General features: G+C 39.1%; 1 protein-coding gene across 1 annotated transcript; it reads right to left on the reverse strand.

Annotated features, from left to right (window-relative positions):
- Positions 1-10,147: 10,147 nt before the first annotated feature.
- LOC100483650 (putative olfactory receptor 3A4) lies at positions 10,148-11,094 on the reverse strand. Its single transcript, XM_011217730.3, is given in 2 exon segments — positions 10,148-10,815; positions 10,818-11,094. Coding segments are annotated over 2 exon segments (945 nt in total).
- Between the last annotated feature and the right edge of the window lie 1,402 nt (positions 11,095-12,496).

The following is a 12,496-nucleotide window of genomic DNA, read 5'->3' on the forward strand; positions in this document are numbered from 1 at the left end:
TCTATGAGGCCAATATTACCTTGATCCCCAAACCAGGCAAAGACCCCATCAAAAAGGAGAATTACAGACCGATTTCCCTAATGAATATGGACGCCAAAATTCTCAACAAGATCCTTGCTAATACAATCCAACAGTACATTAAAAGGATTATCCATCATGACCAAGTGGGATTCATCCCTGGGAGGCAAGGGTGGTTCAACATTCACAAATCGATCAGTGTCTTAGGTTTTATCCAGAAGGAAAAAGCCAAAAATCATATGATTCTCTCAATAGATGCAGAAAAAGCATTTGACAAAATACAGCATCATTTCCTGTTTAAAACCCTTCAGAGTGTAGGTATAGAGGGTACATTCCTCAATCTCATAAAAACCATCTATGAAAACCCTACAGCAAATATCACTCTCAGTGGGGAAAAGCTGGAAGCCTTTCCCTTAAGATCAGGGACATGACAAGGATGCCCACCCTCGCCACTATTATTCAACATAGTACTAGAAGTCCTTGCAACAGCAATCAGACAACAAAAAGGGATAAAAGGTATCCAAATCGGCAAAGAAGAAGTCAAACTGTCTCTATTCTTGTTTTAAAAAAGAAAAAGACTTTAAAAAATGGGGTTACAGAGTGTCAGCAAAGGATGGGGTTGAGACGTCTGGGTGGGGTAAGTGGGCATTTTGACAATAAGACTCTTCCTTTGGCATGTTTAATTGTGATGCTTAATGAACATCCTTGCATTTAAGAAGACACGTTTAAAATAAAATTTCCTCCCAGTGATGGTGTAAGCCTTGCCACTCAATGGGATAATCAGCAGAGCCTATACGATCTTATTTGGAGTTGACATATTCTATCGTCATTTTGTTTCTGTTTATTTTTAAATTTTGTTTCACTGGAGAGGAAATATGATGCTCTGTTTAAAAAACATTAAAAAAGTGCAAGTTGCTTAGTTACAGTAAAACTAAGTGTGTATACACACACACATACACACACAGTGCTGAGTGGGAAAAACCTGTAGCCAAGAATACTCTATCCAACAAGGCTATCATTCAGAATAGAAGTAGAGATAGAGTTTCCCAGACAAACAAATACCAAATCAGTTCATGATGACTAAACTAGCCCTGTAAGAAATATTAAAGGGGACTCTTTGAGTGGAAAAGAGAGACCAAAAATGATAGTATAAAAATAAGAAACACAAAAGCAGTAAAAATGAATATTTCTGTAAAAAAAATTAGTCAAGTAACTCACAAAAGGCATATAAAATATAATAACATATACCTAAAACATGGGGAGGAGAGGAGAAAAGACTGGTTAAAATTTACATGACCATCGAATTAATATAGACTGTTGTATGCAGAAGAGGTTATATGCAAATGTAATGCTAACCATATATCAAAAACCACTAATAAACATGCAAAGAATAAAGAGAAAGAAATCCAAATATATCACTAAAGAAAATCAGCAAAACATGAAAGACAGAAGACAAGAAAGGATGAGAGAAAATCTTCAGAAACAACCATAAAACAAGTAACAAAATGGCACTAAATACATTTCTATCAATAATTACTTTGAAAAATGTAGACAGAATAAATGCCCCAACCAAAAGACATAGGGCAACAGAATGAATAAAAGAACTAAGACCCATCTAAATGCTGCTTACAAGAGACTCATTTTAGACCGAAAAATACCTGCAGATCGAAAGCAAGGGGATGGGAAAGATCTATCATGTGAATGGAGGTCAAAAGAAAGCCAGAGCAGCAGTACTTTTTTCAAACAAAATAGACTTTGAAACAAAGACTATAACAAGAGACAAAGAAGGACACTACACAATAATAAAGGGGACAATTCAATGGGAAGATATAACAATTGTAAATATTTATGTACCCAACATAGGAGCACCCAAATACATAAAACAGTTAATAATGAACATAAAGAAACTTACTGACAATAATGCAATAGTAGCAGGAGACTTTAACATGCCATTCACATCTGTGAACAGATCATTTAAACAGAAAATAAAGAAGAAAATAATGGCTTTGAATGACACACTGTGTCAGATGGACTAACAGATGTATCCATCCTAAAGCACTAGAATACACTTCTTCTCAAGTGCACATGGAATGTTCTCTAGAATAGATCACATTTTTTTAAAAGATTTTATTTATTTATTTGACAGAGATAGAGACAGCCAGCGAGAGAAGGAACATAAGCAGGGGGAGTGGGAGAGGAAGAAGCAGGCTTCCAGCGGAGGAGCCTGATGTGGGGCTCGATCCCATAACGCCGGGATCACGCCCTGAGCCGAAGGCAGACGCTTAATGACTAAGCCACCCAGGCGCCCCTAGAATAGATCGCATATTAAGCCACAAAACCAGTGTCAGCAAATTCAAAAAGACTAAAGTCCTGCCATGCATCTTATCTAACCACAATGTTATGAAACTAGAAGTCAACCACAAGAAAAAAATCTGGAAAGATCACAAACACATGGAGGTTAAATAACATGATCCTAAACAATGAATGTATCAACCAGGAAATCAAAAAAGAAATTTAAAAAGTACATGGAAACAAATGAAAATGAAAATACAATAGTCCAAAACCTTTGGGATGCAGGAAAAGGAGTTCTAAGAGGAAATATAGAGCAATTCAGACCTATCACAAGAAGCAAGAAAAAATCTCAAAGAAGCCTACCTTACACCTAAAGGAGCTAGAAAAAGAATAACAAACGGAACCTCAAGCCAGCAGAAGGAAGGAACTAATAAGATTAGAGCAGAAATAAATGATACAGAAACTAAAAAACAATAGAAGAGATCAATGAAACCAGGAGCTGGTTCTTTGAAAAAATCAACAAAACTGGCAAACCTCTAGCCAGACTTATCAACAAAAAAAGAGAAAAGGGGCTCCTAGGTGGCTCAGTCAGTTAAGTATCTGCCTTTGGCTCAGGTCATGTTCCCAGAGTCATGGGATCAAGTCCCACATTGGGCTCCCTGCTCAGTGGGGAGTCTGCTATTCCCTCTCCCTCTGCTGCTGCTTCTCTCTCTCTCTCTCTCTCTCTCTCTCAAATAAATGAATAAAATCTTTAAAAATAATAAAAATAAAATCAAAAAAGAGAAAGGACTCAAATAAAATCACAAATGAGAGAGGAGAAATAACCAACACCACAGAATACAAACAATTACAAGAGAATGTTTTGAAAAGTTACATGCCAACAAATTGGACAACCCAGAAGAAAAGGATAAATTCCTTCCTAGAAACATATAAACTACCAATACAGAAACAGAAAGAAATAGAAAGTTTGAACCGACCGATAACCAGCAAAGAAATTGAATCAGTAATCAAAAAACTCCCAACAAACAAAAGTCCAGGGCCAGATGGCTTCACAGGCAAATTCTACCAAACATCTAAAGAAGAATTACTAGCTATTCTTCTCAAACTATTCCAAAAAATTGAAAAGGAAAACTTCCAAATTCATTCTATTAGGCCAGCATTACTCTGATATCAAAACCAGATAAAGACAATGCTAAAAAAGAGAACTACAGGCCAATATCCCTGATAAACATAGATGTGAAAATCCTCAACAAAATACTAGCCCACTGAATCCAACAATAGATTAAAAAAATCATTCACCACCATCAAGTGAGATATATTCCTGGGATGCAAGGATGGTTCAATCACCCTTGATTGAATATTTGCAATATCTATTTGCAATCAATCAACGTGAATTATCACAACAATAAGAGAAAGGATAAAAATCATATAATCATTTCAATAGATGTAGAAAAATATTCCACAAAGTACAACATCCATTTATGACAAAAACCCTCAACAAAGTGGGTTTGGAGGGAACATACCTCAATGTAGTAAAGGCCATATATGAAAACTCCAAAGCTAACATCATCCTCAATGGGGAAAAACTGAAAGCTTTTCCCTTAAGGTCAGGAACAAGAGAAGGATGTCCTCTCTCCCCATTTTATTCAACATAGTACTGGAAGTCCTAGCCACAGCAATCAGAAAACAAAAAGAAATAAAAAGCATCCAAATTGGCAAGGAAGAAATAAAACATTCACTATTTGCTAATGACATGATACTCTAGAAGTATCCCAGAACAAACCCAGAAGCTTCGACCAAAAAATTGCCTAGAACTGATACACAAATTCAGTAAAATCACGAGATATAAAATCAATACACAGAAATCTGTTGCATTTCTATACACCAATAATGAATCAGCAGAAAGAAAAATTAAGGAATCAATCCCATTTACAATTGCACCAAAAGTAATAAGATACCTAGGAATAAACCTAAATAAAGAGGTGAAAGGCCTGTACTCTGAAAACTACAAACTACTGATAAAAGAAATTGGAAAAGATACCAAAAAAATAAAAATGGAAAGACATTTCATGTTCATCGATCAGAAGAACAAACATTGTTAAAAGCAATCGTTGCCGGATTTCAAGCTATACTACAAAGCTGTGATCACAAAGACAGCATGGTACTGGCACAAAAACAGACACATGGACCAATGGAACAGAATAGAGAACCCAGAAAAGGACCCTCGGCTCTTTGGGCAACTAATCTTTGATAAAGCAGGAAAAAACATCCAGTGAAAAAAGACAGTCTCTTCAATAAATGATGCTGGGAAAATTGGACAGGTACATGCAAAAGAATGAAACTTGACCACTCTCTCACACCATACACAAAAATAAACTCCAAATTGATTAAAGACCTCGATGTGAGACAGGAATCCATCAAAATCCTAGAGGATAACATAGGCAGCAACCTCTTTGACATTGGCCACAGCAACTTTCTTCATGACTCGTCTCCAAAGGCAAGAGAAACAAAAGAAAAAATGAACTTGTGGGACTTCATCAAGATAAAAAGCTTATGCACAGCCAAGGAAACAGTGAAAAAAACTAAGAGGCAGCCCACGGAATGGAAGAAGATATTTGCAAATGATACTAGAGTTAAAAGACTGGTATCCAAGATCTACAAAGAACTTCTCAAACTCAATACATGAGAAACAAATAAACAAATTATAAAATGGGCAGAAGATATGAACAGACACTTTTCCAATGAAGACATACAAATGGCTAACAGACACATGAAAAAATGTTCAAAATCATTAGCCATCAGGGAAATTCAAATCAAAACCACACTGAGATACCACCTTACACCAGTTAGAATGGCAAAGATTGACAAGGCAAGAAACAACAAATGTTGGAGAGGATGTGGAGAAAGATCCCTCTTACACTGTTGGTGGGAATGCAAGTTGGTACAACCACTTTGGAAAACAGTGTGGAGGTCCCTTAAAAAGTTAAAAATTGAACTACCCTATGACCCAGCCATTGCACTACTGGGTGTTTACCCCAAAGATACAGACGTAGTAAAGAGAAGGGCCATATGCACCCCAATGTTCATAGCTGCATTGTCCACAATAGCCAAATCATGGAAGGAGCCGAGATGCCCTTCAACAGATGACTGGATTAAGAAGATGTGGTCCATATATACAATGGAATATTACTCAGCCATCAGAAAGATTACCCAACATTTGCAGCAACATGGATGGGACTGGAGGAGATAATGCTAAGTGAAATAAGTCAGGCGGAGAAAGACAATTATCATATGGTTTCACTCATTTATGGAACATAAGAAATAGCAGGAAGATTGGTAGAACAAGGAAGGGAAGAATGAAGGGGGGTAAACAGAAGGGGAATGAACCATGAGAGTCTATGGACTCTGGGAAACAAACTGAGGGTTTCAGGGGTGGGGGGACTGGGATAGGCCAGTGATGGGTACTAAGGAGGGCACATATTGCGTGGTGCACTGGGTGTTATATGCAAATAATGAATCATGGAACACTAAGTCAAAAACTAAGGATATACTGTATGGTGACTAACATAACGTAATAAAAAATTATTACTAAAAAAAAGCAATCTACACATTTAAAGCAATCCCTATAAAAATACCAACAGCATTTTTCATAGAGCTAGAACAAACAATTCTAAAATTCATACAGAACCACAAAAGACCCTGAATAGTCAAAGCAACCTTGAAAAAGAAAAGCAAAGCTGGAAGCATCACATTTCTGGGCTTGAAGTTCTAGCTTTGTCAAAGCTAAAGTAATCAAAACAGTATGGCTTGGCACAAAAATATACACATAGATCAGTGGAATAGAATAGAAAACCCAGAAATAGACTCACAACTATATGGTTGATTAGTCTTTGACAAACAGGGAAGAATATCCAATAGGAAAAGGACAATCTTTTCAACAAATGGTGTTGGGAAAACTGGACAGCTACATGCAACAGAATGAAACTGGACCACTTTCTTACACCATACACAAATATAAATTCAAAACAGATTAAAGACCTAAATGTGAGACCTGAAACCATAAAAATACCAGAAGAGAGCACAGGCAGCAACCTCTTTGACACCAGCTGTAGGAACTTCTTACTAGATATGTCTCCTGAGGAAAAGGGAAAAAAGCAAAACTAGATTGCAGGGACTACATCAAAACAAAAAGCTTCTGCATAGCAAAGGAAACAATGAACAAAACTAAAATCAATGTACAGAATGGGAGAAGATTTTTGCAAATGACATATCTGAGAAAGGGTTAGTATCCAAAATACATAAAGAACTTATAAAACTCAATATCCCCCCAAAACCCAAATAATCCAATTTAAATTGCAGAAGACATGAACAGACATTTCTCCAAAGAAGACATCCAGATAGCCAGCAGACACATGAAAAGATGCTTGTCACCACTTACCATCAGGGAAGTACAAATCAAAACTACAATGAGATATCACCTCACACTGGTCAGAATGGATAAAATCAACAACACAAGAAACAATAGATGTTGGCAAGGATGTGGAGAAAAAGGAACCCTCTTGCACTGTTGGTGGGAATGCAAACTGGTGCAGTCACTGTGGAAAACAGTATGGAGGGTCCTCAAAAATCTAAAAATGGAACTACCCTAGAATCCAGCAATTGCAATACTAGGTATTTACCCAAAGAATATAAGAACACTAATTCAAAGGGATACATGCACCCCTATACTTATAGCACCATTATCTACAATAGCCAAGATAGGGAAGCAGCCCAAGTGTCCCTCGATAGATGAATGGATAAAGAAGATGTGATAGACAGATAGATAGATGATAGATGATAGATAGATAGATAGATAGATAGATACAGATTAGATATAGATACGGATGTATCTACACACACACACAGTGGAATATTACTCAGCCATAAAAAGAATAAAATCTTGCCATTTGCAATAACATGGATGGAGCTGGAGAGTATTATGCTAAGTGAAATAAGTTGTTCAGAGAAAGACAAATACGGTATGATTTCACTCATATGTGGAATTAAAGAAACAAAACAAACAAACAAAGGGAAAAAAGAGAGAGAGCCAAACCGAGAAACAGACTCTTAACTGTAGAGAACAAATTGATGGTTACCAGAGGAGAGACGGGTGGGGGATGAGTTAAGTAATTGATGGGGATTAAAGAGTGCGCTTGCTGTGATGGACACTGAGTATAGAATTGCTGAATCGCTATATTGTACACCCAAAACTAATATAACACTGTATGTTAACTAACTGGAATTAAAATAAAAACTTTAAAAAATCTCTTATACTCTAGGGGCGCCTGGGTGGCACAGCGGTTAAGCGTCTGCCTTCGGCTCAGGGCGTGATCCCGGCGTTATGGGATCGAGCCCCACATCAGGCTCTTCTGCTGTGAGCCTGCTTCTTCCTCTCCCACTCCGCCTGCTTGTGTTCCCTCTCTCGCTGGCTGTCTCTATCTCTGTCAAATAAATAAATAAAATCTTTAAAAAAAAAAAATCTCTTATACTCTAAAACATGACTTGATTAACTGAAGAGATATACCTTGTTCCAGAATGGGAGATGTAATAATTTAAAGATGTCACTGCTTCCTAAATGTATACGTTGCTACATTCTATATTAGAATTTCACAAATGTATCATAAGAATTAATCTAGAAGGATGATTGATGAGAGTAAGCTGCTTCAGGAATTGGCAAGGCTATAATACCAATGCTCTGGAAAGAAAAATAACGAGAAAGACCTTAAGAACTGCGTAGTAATTTGTACTCTAATACCGCAGTGATTAAAAAGTGCAGTGCTGGAAAAGGAGTCCCACAACAAACCCTAAACTATAAGGATATTTAGCAAAAGCGTCATTTAGTATCAGTGGGAGAAAGAATCAATGAGTCCATCCATTCAAAATTTAAAAAGGTTTTTCTAGACATCAGGCTGAAACCAGATACTGAAGCTTTATAGCTGAAAAGATTGAGCCCTTTTACCATGTATAAATTTAAACTTCTGTGTGGCAAAAATGAGCATTGTATTTGCTTATTTATAAGATGAAGAATTAATATCATTAATAAGAGTACTTCTAGGGGCACTTGAGTGGCTCAGTTGGTTAAGGGTCTGCCTTTGGCTCAGGTCATGATCCCAGGGCTCCTGGGATTGAGCCCTACAGCCAGCTCCCTGCTCAGTGGGGAGCCTGCTTCTGCCTCTCCCTCTGTCTGTCATTCCCCCCTCCACACACACACACTCGTGCACCTGCATTCTCTCTCTCTATCTCTCTCAGTCAAATAAATAAATAACCTTTAAAAAAAAAAAAGAGTACTTCCGGATTTATAAGAAAAAGCTCTTAGAAACACATACACATACATTTAACTTTACTAGTGATTAATTTTGAATTAGAACAGTGAAATATAATACTTGGGCTATCACATTAGCAGAGATAGAAGCAATTGGTAATATGGAAGTGTCGATTTGTTCAATCTTTTCTGAATAACAATTTGTTTTCCAGTGCCTCGAAAAGTTTCGTATACTTTGACCCAGGAATTCCACTTAATGGGAAATTACCCTCAGCAAATATTTAGAAGAGCGTTCGCAGGTGAATGTATAAGGAGCTCACTGCAGCTTTCCATAGGACAAGATCACCTGAACCAACACAGGTTCGCTAATAGGCAGTCGTTTTGTTCCACCCATTCAAAGAAATACTATGCAACCATAGAAAAAGATGAGAAAGATCTATATTATTATCATGGAAAGATGTTCCCTTCCATAATTCTGAAAAAAAAAGCAGAGTATAGAGATTAAGTATAGAATAAGTCTACTTTGGCAAGTATATATTATGAACATTTTTTTAACAACTGTACGCTTAATGATTATCTCCAAATGGCAAACTTATGGGTAAATTTAATTTTATTCTTTTTGAACTTTCTAATTTTTTTTAATCATGCATTTTTATTACATTATGGAAAAAGCTTTTAAAGTTATAAATTGAATAAATGAAGTGCGTTCCCCTTACAGCAATACAGAGAGAAAGGCTTGGTTTCAGGTTTCTATCGGAGATGGCAAAGATTCCGTTCAGTCAGGAAGACTTTTCTAAATGAGTTAAACCTCTTTCTCTAACTTTATTACACATGCTTTTTGTATTGTTGAAATGAATATGAAAATACTCTACCTCGCCTCTCTGGTATTTCTAAACAGGGCCTATTCCCTCAGACTTGGTTTTTAAAAATTGCTTCCTTTTTGTTGATTTATTTGTTGAAATTGGCTTCCAGTAATTCCTTCAGCCTCTACCAGCCACTCTGGAGCAAACTATAAATTTGTCAAAGGAACAAAAATGTCTTAATTCATACTACTGTTTTATTTAAATAGCTTTTTCCCTGTAACACTGATTTTCCTTTTCTTTTTAATTCTTTTTGTTACCCATCCCCCCCACACACACCTTACAGATATCCCTCCTCCTTGAAATGAGATGCAGTCGTTAAAGATTCAGCCTGCCTGGGTTCAAATCCCAGCTCTGATGTTCATTAGCTGTGTGACTTTTGGCAAGTTACTTAACCTCTCTGAGGTTCAGTTTCCTAATCTGTAATTTGTAAATCTGTATCTACCTCACAAGGTTGTTACGAGGATTAAATGAGTTAGTAGATGTCAGTCACTTAGAACAGGGCCTGTCATATTTCATAAGTGATAGCTATTATCATCTTTATTGTACGTTCCTTCCTAAGCCAGTCTCTAACCCCATTTCATCACACTCACTTCCCATCTGCACTAATCACAATTCCTTTTGGAAGCAGCAAAGACAAAGAGCCATGACATTCATTAAGGCCAGAGGAGGGATCTCACTCCAAAGGCCGTCTGCCTGTGAACACCTGCCGCAGAGCCCCCTGCACATCAGGGTTCCGGAGTCTGTAGATGAGTGGGTTCAGCATGGGGCTGATGACGGTGTTGAGGATGCCAATCCCTTTGTCCTTCTCTGAAGCCTCCACTGAGCCCAGCCTCATGTAGCTGAAGACACCTGTCCCATAGAATATGCCCACCACAGTGAGGTGGGAGCCACATGTGGAGACAGCTTTCTTCCTGCCCTCAGCAGAGCGGATTCGTAGGACTGCAGCTGCCACATGTGCATAGGACACAGTGATGAGGACCAAGGGGGCCACACCCATGAAGGCTGCTGCTATAAAAAGCAGCAGCTCGTTGAGCTGGGTGCTGGAGCAGGACAGCTGGAAGAGCTGTGGGAGGTCACAGTAGAAGTGATTGATCACATGGGGGCCACAGAACTTAAGAGTAGATAAGGCAACAGTTTGGGTCAGTGCATTGGTGAAGGAAAAGACACATGACATGCCCACTAGTGCTTGCTGGATTCCCCAGCTCATGCGGGTGCTGTAGGTAAGGGGCTGACAGATGGCCAGATAGCGGTCATAGGCCATGGCTGTCAGCAGGAAGCAGTCCGCGCCTGCCAGGAGGTGGAAGCAGAAGAGCTGGGAGAGGCAGGCGCTGTAGGAAATGCTCTGTTATTGGACATGAGGCTCCTCAGCATGGCAGGGACAGTGACACTGATGCACCTGACATCCAGCAGGGACAAGTTCCCCAGAAAGAAGTACATGGGGTTGTGGAGTTTGGGTTCAGCGAGGATGGCAGCCAGGATGCTGACGTTGCCCCCAACAGCAGCTACATAAGTGAGAAGGAAGATGATGAAGAGGATGGGCTGTAGAGCTGGAGCCTCTGTTAGGCCCAGCAGCACAAACTCAGTGACAATGGAATCATTTTCTGAAGCCCCCAGATCCATGGCTTTCTTCCACCAGCAGTAGAACTGAGCAAAAGTAGGAGGTGCTAATGGTGGTGAAAGGAGAATGAGAGCCTGATGGCAACCACCAACTGCAGCAACATCCGGGAGGGGGACAGGATGCAGGAACACAAAATCTAACAGAAAATTAAAGATTATGGCATCATAGGAAGAAACTTGATAAATCTGACACTTCATGGGTAAGAACAGTAGCACTGGACAGACTCAAACAGAACTGGATGAATGGACATAAAATGGGGAGCAAATGTAATCTTTTGAAATTTAAAGGGAGAGATAATTTCCCTGAGACCAAAGTTTCAAGCAGAAAGTTCCATCCATGCCTGCATATCGTGGCATGGCCATAATTTGGGTACACAAGATCCCAGGGGATGAAATAGAGGCTTGAGGGGAAGGGGAAGGGAAGGCATGCTCCCCCAACCTGTGTCCTCACAATCTCCACATGCACATGTCATCACATATGATGGCAGTAGTGAGATGCTTGCTGTTGCCCAGATTATTAAGAGATTAACTTGTGAAGCTAAGCCTTGGTCTGGACTTTTCAGGAAAAGTGAAAAGAAATGAAAACAATGAAATGAAATGAGAAGATGTCATTGAGGACATTTCCAACTCCACAGCTGGTGGCTACCAGCCTTGTAGATTTTCTAAACCACAAGATTATATTGCATTTCCCCATATAGACAAATTGGGAAATTTGGGCTCCAAAGTACTGACCTTTTACTGAATAAGAAAAATGTAAAAAAAAAAAAAAAGTTTTTGAGCAGGGTGAGAATTTGCAGGCCTAAGCTCCCAGGTGGTATCAGTGGATGCCTAGTTGAACTCTCATGCAGCTAAACAAACAGATACCCAGCCCCTGAATTCCCTTCTGCTTCCAATTCCACCATCACTTAGCTTCTGGATCTTCTGTCTCCTGGCTCTAGGCTCACGTCATCCAACCTACATACTATCATGGACCTGGTGACCAGATAAGGGCAAAGGCTGGTATGGTGCCATGACTGGCCCGCCCACATGATCAGTTGCATACTGCTTGCCTTTCCCCAGAGTGGTCACACTAATAAAATGCACGGTGATCTGCCTCGACCTCTGGCCGAAGGATGGATGTTTAAGTCACCCTGAACAGGAAAATGCTGGAGTTGGAGCTCCCCAAGGGGCAAAAGCCATGAGCAGAGGAAGGTGTTTCCTGATGATTAATTTGAGAATAATGTTAAGTTCACAAGGGGTCTGGCCTCTTATACATGGACATGTTGTTCAGGCTATCACCTCCAAGTGAATCTCTCCAGATCTGAATTGGTCTCCTTCTTTCTTAATCTGCTCTTGACTTCAATATTTTAGTAACAGCTTTGCCATCCTCCCAGTAGCAAGAGTGAAGACCTTAGTCATCACTGAT

This window comes from Ailuropoda melanoleuca, chromosome 13 (assembly GCF_002007445.2).
Source record: "Ailuropoda melanoleuca isolate Jingjing chromosome 13, ASM200744v2, whole genome shotgun sequence".
Classification (NCBI taxonomy): domain Eukaryota; kingdom Metazoa; phylum Chordata; class Mammalia; order Carnivora; family Ursidae; genus Ailuropoda; species Ailuropoda melanoleuca.